The 18,035-nt window shown below is 43.6% G+C and overlaps 2 protein-coding genes across 6 annotated transcripts in view; both read right to left on the reverse strand.

The window, feature by feature from the left end:
* itgb5 (integrin, beta 5) overlaps positions 1-3,810 on the reverse strand; it is a 50,807-nt gene extending 46,997 nt beyond the window's left edge. Inside the window, exons 1-5 of the mRNA XM_027290976.1 lie at positions 3,220-3,810; positions 2,047-2,132; positions 1,694-1,901; positions 1,333-1,582; positions 155-323 (exon numbers count right to left, since the gene is read on the reverse strand). Of these exons, the coding sequence (XP_027146777.1) occupies positions 155-323; positions 1,333-1,582; positions 1,694-1,901; positions 2,047-2,132; positions 3,220-3,304 (798 nt within the window). The 5' untranslated portion in view covers positions 3,305-3,810. The remainder of the gene's footprint in view (positions 1-154; positions 324-1,332; positions 1,583-1,693; positions 1,902-2,046; positions 2,133-3,219) is intronic.
* A 1,276-nt stretch (positions 3,811-5,086) lies between these two features.
* On the reverse strand, positions 5,087-12,088 carry rbm44 (RNA binding motif protein 44). Of its 5 annotated transcripts, none has more exons than XM_027290720.1 (21): positions 11,990-12,088; positions 11,626-11,862; positions 11,427-11,454; positions 11,220-11,326; positions 10,620-10,694; positions 10,487-10,541; positions 10,364-10,398; positions 9,822-9,994; positions 9,615-9,724; positions 7,679-8,075; positions 7,546-7,604; positions 7,301-7,450; positions 7,053-7,218; positions 6,938-6,969; positions 6,757-6,835; positions 6,562-6,664; positions 6,381-6,488; positions 6,236-6,309; positions 6,050-6,123; positions 5,784-5,967; positions 5,087-5,697 (listed from the first exon to the last, which is right to left on the reverse strand). In XM_027290720.1, exons 2-21 carry the CDS (start codon positions 11,813-11,815, stop codon positions 5,407-5,409), a joined length of 2,490 nt encoding a protein of 829 aa, XP_027146521.1. In that variant the 5' UTR covers positions 11,816-11,862; positions 11,990-12,088; the 3' UTR covers positions 5,087-5,406. The 5 variants fall into 5 exon arrangements, with proteins under 5 accessions (XP_027146521.1, XP_027146520.1, XP_027146522.1 ...); XM_027290719.1 differs by having other exon boundaries at positions 11,626-11,865; positions 11,990-12,085; XM_027290721.1 differs by having other exon boundaries at positions 6,236-6,303; positions 11,626-11,865; positions 11,941-12,083.
* Between the last annotated feature and the right edge of the window lie 5,947 nt (positions 12,089-18,035).

Here is an 18,035-nt window from a genome sequence, read left to right on the forward strand (position 1 = left end):
CAAACAGAGGCTTGTCACGGGGGCTTCTCTGTGGTTTCACAGCAGCTTTCTCCTCCGTCTGAACTAACTGTGCGTTGTCAGTCAGCACAGCCGAGCCAGGGATCGTTTAAAGAAACTCCAACAGCTCTAAAATAAGAGAGATAAACTAAGTCACCTTACAAACCGCTGCCTGCAGGATGGCGTCGAACCCGCCCTCCGGTGCGTCCCGGTTCCGAGACACCATCTGCTTCTGCACCTCCTCGTTGAATCGGTCCACTTTATCTGTCAGTGAGAGGATGTGGCGGAAGCCGAAGGTGGGGACGCAGTTGGGGAACAGTTTGTATCTGTGCAGGGTGACAGAGAGACAAGAGATTTACATTTCCTCTGAGAGTCACATCAAACGTTTGGCCTGGTTTCTCAGCACATTTATTTAGGAAATTAGTTGATTTGTGTGACATTCATGAACAATTTTAAGGGTCAATGATGGTTCATTTTGATAATGGCTTAAAATATAATTCTTCAACGTGGAAATTGGGTAGAAGTGAGCTGGGTTGAGGTCAAAATGTTGTCATGTATCCCTTTAAGTATTTCCCTGCATTGCTTCACAGAGTGTAACTGACACAAACACACGCACACGCCACGCCATAACCTAGATGGGAAGTGATGCGCGATGGGGGTCAGTGAGATAGAGCAGTGCAGTGTCACCTCCGGGGCAAACATGGTGTGCCACACATTTCTTTTACCCTCTGTCTATTCTGCTGGCTGTCAGTTTACCCTCATCAGCCACCCACAGCAGAGGGGCCATTTTGAAGAACTGTTCAGCTTCATCACACATGAAAAAAAAAAAACTCTCACTGCTGCAACTGCACCATCTCTCACTATACATGATTCATGAATGTGCAAAAATAGAATGTGAGGGTCAGAATGAATTATTATTTCAGGATTTCCCTTTCATCTGCTGTGGAACAGCATCCTGAAGATCACCTCAAGTTAACTGCACCGTCATCATTCTCTCTATACTCTCAGACATGGGCATCTCTGGATTGGTTCTGTCCTGGTTTGAATCCTACCTCACTCGTTCAGCGTATCCTGGCTTGGCTATTTACACCTCTCTATGTCTGATTATTCGCTGCTATGCAGATGACACAGTGCTCTATCTGTCATTTTGACCTGATGCCCCAGCGCCTCCTCTCCTAGCACTACCAACAGCTGGGCATGCTAAATCTCTCCCCCTCTACAACTACCACTGAACGTTGATTGTTTCCTTCTTTGTACGGTGCTTTGGATGAAAGCGTCAGCTAAATGACTAAATGTAAATATGTAGCAAAGCATGCGGTGAACCCTGCTACCCACCCATTGCATGGATTCTCCTGGTACTTGGGTGCTGTGTAAGAGAAAGGAGACATGTTTTTGTCCACAAAGGTACCAAAGCCCAGCCTGAAGTTGCTGGTGAGCTTGCCCATCTCCTCAGCCAGCTTGGTGCCCAAGTTACGGATGGTGTGCAGATCATCTTTCATGGAAAGAGAGAGGTCCATCAGGTAGTAGAGATCCACAGGGTAGTCCTCAACCTGACGAACCTGCAGTCCAAACCAAGTCTGGTCTCCTGGATGGGCAGAACAAACACGTGAAAGAGTCGAAGAAAGACACTTTGGATTATTTATGAGAAAAGGTTTTCTTAGCGCTCTCTCATGCGTGCAGCAGTCAGAACACGTACCTGGCCGCAAGCTGAGAGAGATCTTCTGAGGCATGATCTGGACAACATCGTACTGGGTCGACCCGGACCCTTTAGAACTCAGGGGCCTGTTACGCAGGATAGAAATGCTGCTGGTGGGGAACTCGATGAACCGTGACTCACAGCCCCTCTTCTGCAGGTTTTGACTAAAATCGCAGCGCGACGTCAGAGACCGCCCCCTCCCAAACTCCTGAAGGATGGAGAGCCACAAACGTCCTGTTACTGACCGTCTTAAACTCATGAGAATATGGTACAGACTCACATGCCCTACATTCCTCCACCTCTGTAGGACGCTGCACCTAAAGCCTGACTGTAACGCAGCAGGTGAGCTGTACCTCTTGTGCGCACCAGGCGCAACTGGGGTGAATCAGGAGGCATTCTTCACAGGACGTAGCGCTGCCGCTCATACACATGTTGAGACCTGAGGTGGTGTGGGACGACATCACAGACAGGGGACAGTTAGAAAATAAGGACTGATCTGAGAGCAGAAAAACAGAAACACCTGAGCACGGTGATGCAATCCAAAAAGCACTCTGGGTATGTTGGCAACGTGTGTGTGTGAGAGAGTGTGTGTGTGTGTGTGTGTGTGTGTGAGAGAGAGTGCTGTTTATTCAGCTCGACAGTGATGTTTGAAGCTGGAGCTGCATTAGATTGAACTCAACTGTCAGATGTTTCTAGGGTACCAGCCATTCTGGATAATAGGCACTTCATTCTTGGCTTTTGGTTGCTGTTCAAACATAAATAAGGAGGTACGGCAAAGTATTTGTTGTATTAATGACAGTTAGATACAATACATCTTACAGTAGAAAGTACCAGTATTGAATATTGGGCATGATACGGTTATGTTTAAAGGAACCTCTGCTGGAGGCCTGAAAAGTGTCAAAATGTATCACCACACATGTAGAACCTTCACCATTGATCCCTACGGTCTGCATGTGTAGATAAACACAAACCCATCCCTGTGTCACCTCCTCTGTGCTTCAGAGGTAAACAGACTACTACCACCTCCAGATTAGCAGAAGCAGAACTGTTCGCTTCATTTTCAAGGTATCCACACGACAGCAGATGCTCTGTTGCTATGGACACAGTCAAAGTCTGTAAAATATCTGCCTGGTAACCAACCTGGCAACCACTGTTGCTGAGCCCTGATTTCTATCCTTTCTCTCCATGCGTATGTGCAGCCAGGGAAACACCAGTGATCTGACAGACCACTGTCACACACACACACACACACACACACACACACACACACACAGTGTCTTCCAGATCAGTCAGCGTGTGGTGTGGATCTGGTGCACAGTGATGACATGATGAAGCCCCACAGTTAAATTCCTTTACTTGTTTTCACAGCATCTGTCCACTGTAAACACTCTGTCTGTGTGTCTGTCTGTCTGTCTGTCTGTCTGTCTGTGTTTGCACCAAACAGACTGCTCACGTTGCCGCACAAACACACTCATACAGATAACAGTGAATGCATTGCAGAGTCACTGAGCTGTGCTTTGTCTCACCTCTGGCACTGTGCAGACATGTTTCCAGGAGCATGCAGCACAGAGCCGCTCGCCACATCCACGTCCCCGTCCTCGGGCTCCACATGGTGCGGCTCGCTGTGTTTATCAGCGCTTGGTCAAATACCGGATCCGTGTGTGTGTGTGTGTGTGTGTGTGTGTGTGTGTGTGTGTGTGATGTGTTAGTGCACGGACACAGCTCTCATTGACTGCAGCCTGTTGATGAGTAGTCAAAGTGTTTGGACCGTCTGAGCTCCACGGCAGCCTCAGGGCGGACTTGTGCTGGAGGATCGGTGTGGACACGGAGGACACTTTTCCATTGTTTTAAAGTTCTGTGCTCTGGTCTCGCTGTCCCTGTCGGACGCCTCTGCTCGCCTTCCACGTCCTGACTACTTCTCCCATAGCTGACAGCGGATCCACGGCTCCTCCATCGAGTTCTCGGCTCCTGTCGGTCACGGTGCGTCTAAACCCGAACGGGGAGAATCCAAACAGAGTCCGGACACATGGACACAAACACGCACTCAGATCCGCGCTCAGTCCTTTCCACAGAGTCTGTTGCTCTCTCGGTTTGTCGGGTTTGCGTCCCAGCTGGAAACTCCGCCCATCTCCCACCACGGATTACATTAACCTCTTCATGACCGAGACCAACCAAGCGCCACCCTGCGGCCAAATGAAGCCAATGCGAAAAATTCCAAGTCTCCAGAAGTGAGTCAGTCTCCATAAGTCCCCATGTCCAAATGTCCAACTTCACAGCAGAAATAAACATGTTTACAGCCTGGTACAAAAAACAGTTTTGGTCTCTGTAGCTAATTTCCCCGTTCATGACAACTGTACTGAGGGTGAATTTATATACAACTCACCTGTTCACATGATATTAAGGCTTCAAGTTATGCAGGGTTAACAGATGAGCTTCACAGCAGCTTTACAGAAACCTGTGGGGGACGTCACACATACTACATCCAGGTCTGATACAGACTATGGTTGAACAGTTGGCACCAGGGTCAGGCCTTCAAACCAGTTAGAACATGATGATGGATAGAGCATGAGTGGCATCACCCACAGGTTTCCAAAGGGCCACCGCCATGTTGTTTGTACTGCTTCTTCTGCCTTCTGGTTAATCTAATTACCGAGCCAAAAGATGCCTGGGTGCTCTAATAGTATATCTGTGACAGCACTCACCTGTCAATCAACGCAGCCACACTCTTAGTTATGCATAACTTTAAGCCTTAATATAATGTGAACAGGTGAGTTGTATATAAATTCACCCTCAGTACAGTTGTCATGAACGGGGAAATTAGCTACAGAGACCAAAACTGTTTTTTGTACCAGGCTGTAAACATGTTTATTTCTGCTGTGAAGTTGGACATTTCAACATGGGGACTTATGGAGACTGACTCACTTCTGGAGCCAGCCTCAAGTGGACGTTTGAGGGGTTACAGTTTTTAGCACTTCCACATTGGCTTAATTTCCCAGCCATGGAGGTTGCAGCTTGGTTCAAACCTGCACCTAGCGGTGCCCCGCAGACTGTCCAGGACTCTCTCTACTGTCAGAGGACTAAAGACAGCAGAAGATATTCACGTGAGAAGCTAAATCAGAATTAGAACTTTTTTCCTTTAAGAAATCATTTAAAACACAATTAATCACGTATAAAGAGTTTATAATCAAATACTTAACAACTAACTGATCAGTTGTTGCAACTGAATGGTGACCATCTCAGAAGAGTAAATTACATGAAACATGGCCCATGATAGCTTTACTTGTGAGTTTACTATCTAAACATTGTAAAGAGCGCCCTCTGCTGCCCCCTGGTGTCTACAGTAACACAGTGGTCAGTCTAATCAGCAGTATTAGTCAAGGAAGGTAAACAAAGCCAGTTCAATGCCAGTTCTTTTATTGACAAATGATAGAAACAAAGCAACTTCATGCAACCAGAGACACCACACAGTTTCCTTTCAAATTGATGGAATGACTGAACAACTGGCTGAGGCACTGTGAGAAACCTCTTTCAACGAACAAACCAAAAACCTTGTGATGCTTCTGGTTCAGAACACGCTGTGGTACGTTCAGGACATCTACATACCCTCTGACTTGAAATGTTTCAAAGAAAAACTTGAGGGATTGTGATGCTGCACTAACAAATAACTTCCAACAGATCACGGCTAACAAGAAACCTTTTAAAGCGCTGCCACCTCATGCCTGCACAGTGTTGGCGGTGGTCAGAAGCTCGGAGGTCATCTCCCTGATGGTGCTGAGGGGCAGGCTGCTGAGGACGCCCTGGTGCTTGGCCTTCAGCTCCATCAGAGCGTCCACAATCCTCTGCCTCCCAATGTCTGGGTGGTGCTGTGTCAGCTCTGACATTAAGGTGTTGAAGCTGTCCATGGTGCCGTAGTGTTGGGGCACGCAGGTTCCTTTGGCTGTGGGGGAGATGCAGACCATCCTCCTGCTCTTGATGCTGGAGCTGAGCGGTGGCTGAACCATCAGCTGGAGAGGACAGAGGATACAGATTTGACTTTAAGAGTGTGAGATGAACCAAACTGGGCACGTTTCAATCTGTAACACACGTTCACCTTTCTGTCAGGGCTGCTGGCTCCAGTCTTGGAGGTCTGTGGTTTGGTGGTGACCTCTGAGGACGGATGGTGACTCCCATCCAGGTGCTCTACATGTAAAGTATGTCCTCGCACGCTGAAGCCATTCAGCTCTCTGACTGCAGCCTCGGCCGACTGGGGTCCACTGATCGTCACTATGGCAACGCTAGAGAACCCAGCAGACGGTTCAGGCACTGACATTAGTGTGTGTGTGTTACAGCTGATGTAAGAGCACGGCAGTAACTCACCTCAGATCATTCTTCAGAGCAGAGATGTTGACCTCACAGACGTGGTATTTCTCAAAGCACAGCATTACGTCACTCTGAGGAGGACATGGTTTTAGTCCGAGCCTGTACTGCCCTCTGCTGGATGTCACAGTACTCTACAATGCTTTAAGCTTGACTTGATCCTCACTGTTTGAGCGTCACACTCACCTCTGTCACATTCCTGGGCAGGTTGGAGACACACAGGACTGAAGTCTTGGCTTCCTCACCGTCTGGTTCTGGAACTAAAACAGACTCAGCACTGAACTTTGAATCCAAACTGTTCAAATATGTGAGTGTAGCTACCTTCACTTACCACAGGTCTTCTCTTTGGTCATCACTGTTGGTTCTTGTCCGATCTCAGCAGGTCCTGCTGGCTCCACGTCCTCTTCAGCATCGTACCACGTCTCGGCCGTGTTGATCCCTTTGCATACAGCAGCTCTGATTTAATGCTTCACAGTACTACTTAAAAACATGAGGAGGATTCTTTTGCTCACCTGTCGGCCTGCTCTTGTTGCAGAGAGCGGCTCTGTTCTGGGGGACAGAAGTGACAGCTCTCTTTGCTTTGCCGTTCTTCGGCTGCTCCTTTCTCTGACCGAGCTGAGAAACAAATGAAGCTGAAATAAACAAGTTGCTCAAAGATTTGTATTTTTTGTGGTGTACTTCTCTGACGTCTCAGTCTGTAAACATACCTGGCAGCCATTTCTGCTTTCATTCTCTGGACTTGTGTCTTCTTCCCCTGATGTGTGATGTTTCTGTGACTCCTCAGAGCTTCATTGGATCAAAAAGAACATTACAGAACGTTTTACGCCCAGTCTGCTGAACTGGAATTTCATTTTCACCAGACTCACGTGCATGTGTGTGTTAACATACCGAGAAGGAACATTTCCCAGCACACCAACTATCTAAACAAGGAGACAACAAAGACCATCACAATCACAGCTGTGGTTCAAATGTTTGAAATGTGGGTTAACAGTCGGAGTCTCACCTGTGCAGGGGTGTACCTGGCTCCTGTGGTAATCTTCTCAGAGTCAACAGAAAGAGGTGGAAGTTTCTCCAGAGGAACCCCTGCCAGGATCTTCTCCCTCATGTGATGATAGTCAGAGTCTAGTTTCTGCAGAACACTCGCCATGTTCACAGGAGGGCTCTTTGGCCTGCAGGACAGGTTGGGGGGGGGCATGAAGTAAACACCAGTGTGGCCAAACATCTGGCTTCTGTCACACTGTGCGTCCTTACAGTGGGGTGAGCTGGCCTTCCTCAGCAGAGGTGTAGTAGAGTCTCCAGCAGTGCTGTCTGCACATACTGTGCTGCAATGCCAGGACGCACAGCTCTGCCTGCTGAGCACGCTCAACACACTCACATTCCTTCCCCACTTTACAGCCAGGGCTGGAAATATACACAGTACATATAGATCATTAAAGATAATAGTGCTGCTGCAGCAGAAATTCCTCAGGGTTGGTCTAAGCAGGAGTGTGTCTCACCTCTTCATTTGCTCTTTTTGCTCTCTCAGCTCTTTGGCCGTCTTGAGTTTGATGAATTCCTGAAATGTTTACAAAGACGTTGTTTTTGCTGCTTCATTTCATTTTAATGACTGCTCTCTGCTCCCAGGCTTACCTCAGCGAGGTAGTCCAGATCCGCCATGTGGACTTTGGTGATGACATGCTTGTCAGATGATCCTGGATCCTCGGTTTGGGTGGAGGCTGACGTGCATGCTGCAGGCTCTGTGCCAACCCTAACGTCACAGGTAGTAACGCAGGGTGGAGGGGGGTGCTCTGCAGTGTTTGCCTCGATGACAGACTTTGAGGTCTCACCGTTGCCTGACAGAGCTTCACTGCTGGAGGTGTCAGTGTTATGTGCTTTCCCATTTTCACTGGCCACACAGACCAGTATGCTCTTATCATCCTCCATGATGTTGTTGAGGTCCTCACAAGGATCCTCAAAGCTTAAACAGGCCTCATCATCATGTACAGTGTCTACAGAAGGAGACTGCTCCATGGTTGGCCATTCGGACCTGTAACATCAAACAGTGTTACTCCTTAATATGAAATATACAAGTAGTTCCAGCCAAGATATCTGATTGGTCAACTAAACACACCTGACTCATCAATAAAAATATTACTCCACCATCTCCACTTTGTCACACCTTGAAAATATATAACTTGTAAATAAATAGTCCACTGAAAGTAAAATTTAATAAAGTAATACGTCTGCATTTCTTTAATGAATATTCTCTATGAATATTTTATGGTGCTGTTCCTGCTGCCCCGTTAATACAGGTGTTTACCTCTCATGTGCAGCATGTCGGAATTAAGTGAGCACAGAGAAAATTTTGTTTTTAAAGACTAAAGGTCAATTAATATGGACTGAAGAGGAATATTTCATTAGATAAAAACATTACATCCATCTTTTTCAACACATTTTGACTTTGGACTTTACAACAGTGTGGAGTTACTGGAAATGTTTGGATAACACCCTCCATCAGCTGCATGCTGAATTGTACTATATTAACTACAAGAGTTTAGTGTGTATATGTGTGGTATTTGTTGTTTAGTGTGTATATGTGTGGTATTTGTTCAGTTTAGTGTGTATATGTGTGGTATTTGTTCAGTTTAGTGAATATATGTGTGGTATTTATTCAGTTTAGTGTGTATATGTGTGGTATTTATTCAGTTTAATGTTTATATGTGTGGTATTTATTCAGTTTAGTGTGTATATATGTGGTATTTATTCAGTTTAATGTTTATATGTGTGGTATTTATTCAGTTTAATGTTTATATGTGTGGTATTTATTCAGTTTAGTGTGTCTATGTGTGGTATTTATTCAATTTAGTGTATATGTGTGGTATTTATTCAGTTTAGTGTATATATGTGTGGTATTTATTCAGTTTAGTGTGTATATGTGTGGTATTTATTCAATTTAATGTTTATATGTGTGGTATTTATTCAGTTTAGTGTATATATGTGTGGTATTTATTCAGTTTAGTGTATATATGTGTGGTATTTATTCAGTTAGAGAAACTCCACAATCTCTAGAAAGCTTTAACGTTAGCTGGCTGGAACTAACATCGCTTATGTTGCTAAATTATTACGAAGGTTCAGAATATTTACTGGAGTAGTAAACTGGGTTCCATTCCATTAAGTCTACTGATTGCATCTCCATCGAAACTGAGACCGGAGCGGAAACAACAAGCCAAAAAAAGTTGGTAATTCTTGTGCAATCACAATTTTGCATTCAAGGGTGAGCTTTAACTAATTGACCACATCACTGTCATGCCAGTATTGATGTTAAAGCACACCCTCTCATTATATTGCTTAATTCATCTACGTCACTCAGATGAATGTTTAATGAATGTTTAAAACATTTAAATTCTAAATAATTACTACTACTTGTGTAGTTGAGTATGATTTGCTCTGGTTGATCAAGGTATGACTTTCAGACTAGTTCTCACTGACACCATGACAATTCATCATGTCCACATATCAAAATGTAAATAATAAGGAGCTTAGAATGGCTGGATGCTGCAGGAAATCAACACATATGCATGCTCACTGTAATGGGCGGACTTCAGCATATGTCTGGCTCCAGATCAAAGGCTTGTTCCACTGTCTGGATCTTTCCAGCTCCACGTCCACACACATAGCTGCACTGCTGCTGTCCATCTAAAAAAAATATTAATATTAGTCACATTACATGTACAACTTCACAACTACACCAGTGTTCAAACTTCATTTGTTAAATATAGACAGAAAGCCTCACCATCTGCTGATGGTTTGCTTCCTGTGTGATGGGGTGGTTGAAGGCTGTTTGGAAGCTGTCTTGCAGGTAGAGGAGCTGTTCTGTGTTGAAGATTTCCACATGTGGATGTTGTTGTGGTCTAAGCAGGGTCAAAGTCTCCCTCACATTGCCGGGGTATATTGTATGGGGCATTTCTGGCAGAAGGAGGTGAAGCTTTATGAGTATGAGTAAGTTGGGTTTTAATGTCAACTGAAAACCTCAGCTCTTTGTAGGGGGCAGTTTGGCCGACAAAGATTAAGACTAGTCCTAGACTAAATGTTTTTCTGTGATTTCTACAAGTAGGTTATTCATCCAGGTGGGACAGCAGACAGACAGCAGCTTTCCAGACAAACCTCCTGTGTGTTTGTCTGACAGTGAGTCAGAGACATCTCCAAACACAGGACATGTAACCTGAGCTGCAGGACAATGTGAACACCTTCAGAAGGCGTTCATTTCTTTTTTTTTAAATCCGATTCAGTGCTTAAACGGAAAAATATAAATGAAAAGCGAGGTTTGCATATTACCACATCTGCACTTCTCTTCTCCCATCGGTCTCGAGCTGAGAACAGAACAGTTTCAACAGTAAATGACTCATTAACTCATTCATGTACTGTCACCAGTTTCACTGTAGTTACTGTGAGACATACAGCTGCAGGTCGGACATCACGGAGGGCCGGGCAGGACCGCTGCATCCAGCACTATCTGCAATGGAAATTTAAAAAAATGACATTACATAATTTATACAGTTATTAGAAGATTACAGCAGCTTTACACACTTACACTTCACATAAACATGATGCTGAGACAGCTCCAGAGCCGGGTGTCTCTGCAGGAACTGATGGAACCCTCCTTCATCTACGAGAAAGAAAAACGTCAACATGTTGAAAATGACTTCCTCACTGATGACGATCCATTAATTATCAACTATAAAACGTAATCAACTCCTTGTTTAACAAGCGATTAGTCATTGTGAGTCCGTTTATGAGAAGGAAAGTCAAAATGCTGCTTTCAGCTTCACAGATGTGGAGTTTCTTCTTTGGACATGTGAGGACGTCACTTTGGGAAACACTGATCAACATTTTATGGACCAAACAACTCATCAATGAATGAGTTAAAAGAATTGATAATGGAAATAATCATTAGCTCAAGATACAGTGTACATACACACATCAGCCTGAAACACAGACACACACACTTGAGCTCAATGAATCATTTGATCTATGAAATGTCAGAAAATAATGACATTCGCCCCTCGTGACCTCTTTAAAGGTCTTGTTTTGTCTGGTGGGACTGAGACAAGCAGCAGATCCTCACAGAAAAATGACTCACTCATTTTCAGTCAATTATACAATTAATCAACTAATCACATTTTATACACACCCTGTATGATCTTTCTGTCCTCCGGACACAGACTCAGATACCACTTGAGCAGCTTGGGGTCAGTTAAGGACAGGTAATGATGAGCGTTCACCAGGTCAAACACAGACCTGCAGGATGGACAGCAGCAGCTTCAGGTTCTTCACGTGTTTCCACATGCAGCACATGATGCAGCACATGATGCAGCACATGAGGACAGAGGAGGCTTACCTGCTCAGAGAGAAGAACCTGCTCTCACCTGTTGATGACATCACAGTCACCTCAATAACTGCTGACTCATAACAAGCTTACAGCATACACACACACACACACAGGTCCTCCGCAGCAGCAAGCAGACTGTGCAAAGTCACTGTTTCGATAAATAATCAGGCATTTTCCCGCCGGGCAGACATATTGTTTGATAACTCACCTGGACGCGGGGTTTGAGTCACCGTGTTGCAGAGCCGAGGGATGACCCGAGGGATGACCCGCGGCGGCAGCGCCACGCCCGCGTAGTTACCGAGCACGTAGGGCCGCGCGGTCTGAAGCACAGTCACGGGTTGAGAGGCCGAACAAGCCGCCGAGGGCCACGAAGAAGCAGGCGGACAGAGCAAGTCCATGACACGGCACCAGCAAACCAACGAGCCCGTTCAGTCAAGCGTATTACCTGCTGTTCAAAAAGGTGAACATATATTATAAATACATAAATAAAGTTGGTTTCAGGCTCAGCGTGGCTACAGTTTACCTGCTGTCACACCACGTCTGTCTGCTAATCAAGTCAATTGGTAACTAGCCTGTTAGCCTGTGGAGTTTAAAGGAGCTGTCCACCCAAACGATGCTGGTGCTGTGTGTTCATCACACAGAGGAAACCACACAGAGGAAATCACACAGAGGAAACCACACAGAGGAAATCACACAGAGGAAACCACACAGAGGAAACCACACAGAGGAAATCACACAGAGGAAATCACACAGAACACTGAACTGAGGCTCACAGACAATATGTGACATGTGACACAAAAAATCTAAACATATAACATAACATATTTGATATTTGAATGTGACCATATGTGGCCAGGGTGATATACTGTATATATATATATATACACACACACACACACACACACACATATATATATACATATACACATATGTTTTGAAGTACAGGTGAAACCTATACATTCCCTTCATACTTCACTAAACATAGCACTGAACGAAGGTTCCCACTATATTATATTGATATATAATATATATATATATTATAATATATATCATGGACTTTGTTACAAACTGAACTCACTCTCAAAATAATCCCTCTTACCACTTATCCTAATATTTTATACTAATATGTCTTTAAAGCAGGTTAAACATTTAATATGCAATCTTTATCTTGAGTTATTGTCTTATACTGACTTTTTATTGTTGTTGTTTTTGGTGTGGCTCTTTTTAGTTTGCAATTAAGCACTGTAAAAAAAATACATATTAAAAAAAAGATATTAGAGTTGCATTTCTTCTTTCATTATTTTCCTTCACATGATCGAATCTATTCCTGTGTAGTATATGCTTCCATCAGTATTTAGTTTAATAACTGAGAATACAGTAATTGTGTACTTTTAAAATGCAAAACATTTTTACACAATTAGTAATTACCCAAACCGACCATTACTGCACATCAAATGCACGTCAGTGATGGTGAAGTGACAGCTGTCTGCATGTTGCCGTGCCACTCACCTTTACAATGCCGAATGGATTTCGTGGACCATATATCAGATAATACTCATGTGAACTGAGTGCTAATATGAGACTGTATTCTGAGACTGAACATGTGCGTACAGTGTACAGTGTAAAGTAAAGCTATTTGACTCTTTAAATTAGAGTAATTAATAAGAGTTTTGTCCATTGAAAGCAAACAGTAACTAGTATGTTACTTAATATTTTAATAATATTCTGTGTTGACCTAGCTTGGTTGCTGTTTTTTATTTTTTGCTCTTTAGTGGAAGATGCAGAATAACTTGTCATCCATTCACCTGTGGGTCATTCTGGCTCCAGGGCTGGGCGGTAACAGTTTACATGTAATCACAATGGTGTAAGATTGCTAACAATTAGTAACTGTAATCAGCTCAGATTACATTTGAAAGAAAAAAAAGTGTGATTAGATTATAGTTATGTTGTCAAGGATTACTTGAATCAAAAGATTCTGTCGTAAAAATCGGAAACTAAAATATGGAAGTTTGTTTGTTTTGGCTTTCTTAGATGACGGTTTCCACACTGTGGCTGAGCTGGAGGGAGGGAAAAGAACAATGCTCAATCCAATCCAGTGGATTATGTTAATAATTACAAATATTTCCAGGTCCTTTGTATTCATTAACTGACAACATTTCAAAGTAGTCTGACTCAGCCCTGTCTGGCTGACAGGGAACCATCTTACAACATTATCAAAGAGGAAGTTTACCAAGCACAGCACTGTTCAATATATTAAGCTCTCTGAAAAGAAAAGTGGTATCTGAAATAAAGTGAGGTGTAGCCCCCTGTGGCTGTACAGTGGCCACCAGGACGGATTCACATCCCAATCTGGTAAGTGCTACATTTGATTTTGTGCGGGTTGATTCAGCACCTTTATTGTCCTGCTGTGGAAATTCAGTGTTCAGCAGAGAGTGAAAAACACATTACACCAGCTCTAGTCCTCAAAGCCCACATGACACCCACGATTCACAGAAAGAGACAGACAGACAGACAGACAGACAGAAAGCTGCAGCCTGTGAAGAATTCAGCTGCAGCAGGAACAGTTTGTCCATCTGTTGCAACATGTCAATCATGTGTGACTTGTCTTTTTGTTGTTGAGCCAGGAAACTGGCCCTAGTTAGTGATGGAGTTACAACGCATACAACAACAGACATACCTCAGATGTTTGTCTGTTTTATTTGATGTATTCATTTTGATTTCATCCATGGTGTGGAGAATTCTGTTCACCAATGGTCAGTTTAGTCAGTGTAGAGGAGTCCAAGCTGTCTTCTGCTGAAAGCTTTATTGAAGCTTGTTCAAGCTTGATCAAGGAGAATGGAGGATTTATTAATACACTTGTCATGACATGTAGTCTTCTCTGGATCGGAATAGTGACACAACTTCTCTCTGTCCATAAATGGTGATTAGTCTACAAACAAGGAATTATGTTCAACCTTAGTGGTTAGTGGTACATTATCTGTTGTGTCTATGGAGTGAGACAGGCCTATCCTCTGACCTCGGTTACCATAGTAACGATCAGAATGACGTCTGCTTTCCTAAACACAATCGTACAGCTGCTCTGTGACTCAAGGAGAAGAAGTCCGTGTCCTCATAACAATCTAAGATTTAACACTGTCCCTACAGTGACCTCAATATAAGTGAAGTTGGTATAGGTTGAAATAGGTGTAAATCCATTTTGATGTATTTTCATGATTGGTTGATGAAATAATTACTACAGTACGGTACATTACTATGTCCACTTATGTAATGTGCTCCACTTAAATGAAGTAGTAAGTGACCTGTTGTCTGCTATAGCTCCAGTTCTGTCCTATTAACTCAATCAGCTTACAATGATATGAAACACTCAGTGTGTCACTACTACTACTACTCAGCATTTTAAAGCTGTTCTGAATCTCTGTCAAACACCTAACAGCTAACAGCAAACCAGCTCATTAACAAATGGTTTCCATAAGTAACGCCGAGCAGCGCTAATGAAATGTTTTGTCAGAGCTGTCGCCTCCGTCACATTACATGTCAATTAGCTGAAAGGCATGTTGGAAGTGATCATTCTGCTCACAGCACATTCATCTGGCAGAGACTCTGAAGGACATTCCAACATGAGGACAGGAAGAGCCAGGGACTGAACAACCCACCCTGCATCATCCATTAACCTTCACAGTAGTGGACAAACATCAGTCAAACACCAGAAACTCTGCACACACGCTTTGCATGGACTAAACAGAGGATTCTCTGGGTTGTTTAGTGACAGTGGCTGAAGCTCAACAAGAAAAAAAAATCTCAAACTCTAAGACCGACCCTGATGTTCCCTCCAGGGACTTACATCTCTCAGCATCACCTTATAAACTTCTTTAAAAAAACTCCTTCTTGTCACTGTAAAGTGTATTCTACAAAACTGGATCAAAACCCTCAGGTATAGAGAGATTAATATTGTTCCTCGAGAAAGGTAGGTTACAAGCTTTTATAAGGGCTAGAGCTGAGCTGTTCCTGAATGTTGACACCCGTCCTGGACTATATACCTGTGAGAAATACACCTTTCTCACAGCAGCCACTTTAACATGATACTAATTAAGGTTCTGTTCCATTCAGGTCAGACAGAGTCAGGGTGTTGCTGTGCTGCATGTTGACTCCCTGGAAAGTCTCTGCTGCACTAAATGGAACTGAACCTTAATTAGTGTCATTGGAAACACCTTTGCTACCATTTGCTACATTATTGTTTATTATTTTGTCATTGTTATATAAGGATCATTGTATATTTTGCTGTGTAGTGTTGTATGTGCTGACTGCATGTTCTGAGTCAGGTGGTTTGTTACTGTGTGTTGTAATAAAACCTGTTTGAAAAACACGACCTCCCCACCTGTCCACTATGTGTTCTTGTTGCTCTCTCTGTGGGGGGTTTCTTGGTGGAGGGGTTATTAGCTAAATGAGCTGTACTGAAGCGGTCAGCATCACCCCATAAAGGCCTTCCCAATCCTGCAGACGTTCTGTGCTGTGCTGCTCTGCCCCGGCTCAGGCACTAGCTCTCTGACGCCCTGGTTTAGGCTCTGGCATGATGACAGCATGTGTTTTCGGTTTTTGGTTAACTTGTGCATTCTTTAATTACATTGTGCTGTGTATGTCTATTACTGAATCTTAGAGCCAGGATACCCCAGTACTCTAGTGTTCTAGTAGTACAGGTACCCGTCCACTGGAGGGCAGCCATGTTTAATGGAAGATAAACATGAGCTTGTGAAAATCTGAAATAAACAACGACTTGTGGGTGGTGTGTGTGTGTGTGTGTGTGTGTGTGCATGATTGTGTGAAATCAGTTATGTAACAGAATTTTTAAGAGCATGGTCTCACCATGGTAATTAGCATTGTGCGAACACAGCGTGTTGGCCAAATAATGTGAAAGATTTGTGCTGTTCCCTTCCCGGCAGCATGACCCATATTTCTCAGTAGTCTTAGCCAGAACAGAGTGATCTGCTCTCTCAAACTGTATGTGTGTGTGTGTGTGTGTGTGTATTGACACACTGAGTGCCTGCCATGGTCTGAAGATTCAAAGCTGAAACCACATTATGCCTAAGCTGCCTTGTCTTGTATCTGGATCAATAATTTACTTGGAAGCAGCTTTTGGTCATGTGGTATAATATATGTTGAAGGACTACTCATTCAGTACATCCACTTTTCTCCACGCTCAGGCCCCGGGCCGTGTGTCAAGCACCCTGTAATAGTGTATGTATTGATTTAAAGGGACATTTATGATGCCTGATGCAGCCTTGTTTGTTTCATATGTGTGGAGCTCTTTATCATTTCTCTGACAGGTGTACGCTCCATCCATACCTTATTGTTAACCTTTGGCAGGTCAATAAGTGGCAGGAGGAGGAGGAGGAGGAGGCATTCAGTACTAGTTATGGAACATTTCCAAGGTGATGGGACGGTTCCAAAGCCTCAGTCGCTCCTGTTAAATGGATCAGGGTCATTATATTGGGCTCATGGCTTAATCTTGACTGTGGATAGCAGGTTTCAGGTGTGGGGGATGAAAAAGTATATGGCACAACAGAAGGACTTTTTAGGGCACACTAGCAGCAGCTCTGGCGATCCTCTACTTTAGTCCAGACTGAAATGTTTTAAAAAACGATTGGATTGATTGCTGTGCAAATTTGTACAAACCTTCATGGCCCTCACATCCTCCATGTCCTTCTCCTCCATCCACCATGACATTGACGTTTGTGTTTTTAACCCTCCTTAAATCTTTATTGGCGTGGTCCTTGTTAGTGAAATGTGGGGTCAAAATGACCCCAGGACAACAGGAGGGTTAAAAACACAAACATCAACATCATCATCATTTTGGCCCCACGTTTCACTAACAAGGACCACGCCAATAAAGATTTAAGTTTAGATGGGTTTATTGCAAGTGATGGAAATGTGAAATGTGAAAACGGCATCAATGAGGGAGTAAATGGATAAGGCGTGTTTAAGTACATGTGAAGCGAAAATGGGATGAGTTCAAGGCGTGGACCTTGTTCCTTGAACCTAGTTATAAAATTTCATTAAAAGAGCAGTGTGCAGGATTTAGTAGCATCTAGGGGTGAAGTTGCAGATTGTGAACCAGCTTGCTTCACTCTCTTCCTTTCGCTTGTAAGATAAACTGTGGCTACAAAAAAATAAAAAACACACACACACACATACATGACAATTCAATACGGTGTCCATGGAAGAGGACCCACAGCATCTATAGATATAAAAGACTCATTCTAAAGCAACAAAAAAACATAATTCTTATTTTCAGGTCATTTTAAAAACATAGTTATGAATATTAGATTGCAAATATGTGGCTCCTGCCAGCACCATGTTGGCTGTCCTACTTCTTCCTCCTCCCAGCTAATCTAAAATTTGACGAACAAGCCATCTTTAATGGCACCTACATGTCAATCAAAGTGGCCACACTGTTAATTTTGCATAACTTCAAACCTTAATATCATTTGAACAGGTGAATGTTTATTTCTACTGTGAAGTTGGACATTTAACATGGGGACTTATGGAGACTGACTCACTTCAGCCTCAAGTGGCCCCTCGAGGAGTCACAGTTTTTGGTACTTGTGCATTGATTTTCCTTTC

This window comes from Larimichthys crocea, chromosome XVIII, assembly GCF_000972845.2.
Source record: "Larimichthys crocea isolate SSNF chromosome XVIII, L_crocea_2.0, whole genome shotgun sequence".
Classification (NCBI taxonomy): domain Eukaryota; kingdom Metazoa; phylum Chordata; class Actinopteri; family Sciaenidae; genus Larimichthys; species Larimichthys crocea.

Excerpts from the sequence above, each read along its gene's own strand:
- rbm44 (XM_027290720.1), bottom strand. The coding sequence starts at position 11,815 with ATGGACTTGCTCTGTCCGCCTGCTTCTTCGTGGCCCTCGGCGGCTTGT. Across the intron at positions 7,219-7,300 it reads GAAGGCCAGCTCACCCCACT|GCCAAAGAGCCCTCCTGTGA; the intron begins GTAAGGACGCAC and ends CCTGTCCTGCAG. Across the intron at positions 6,665-6,756 it reads AAAGCAGAAATGGCTGCCAG|CTCGGTCAGAGAAAGGAGCA; the intron begins GTATGTTTACAG and ends TTTGTTTCTCAG.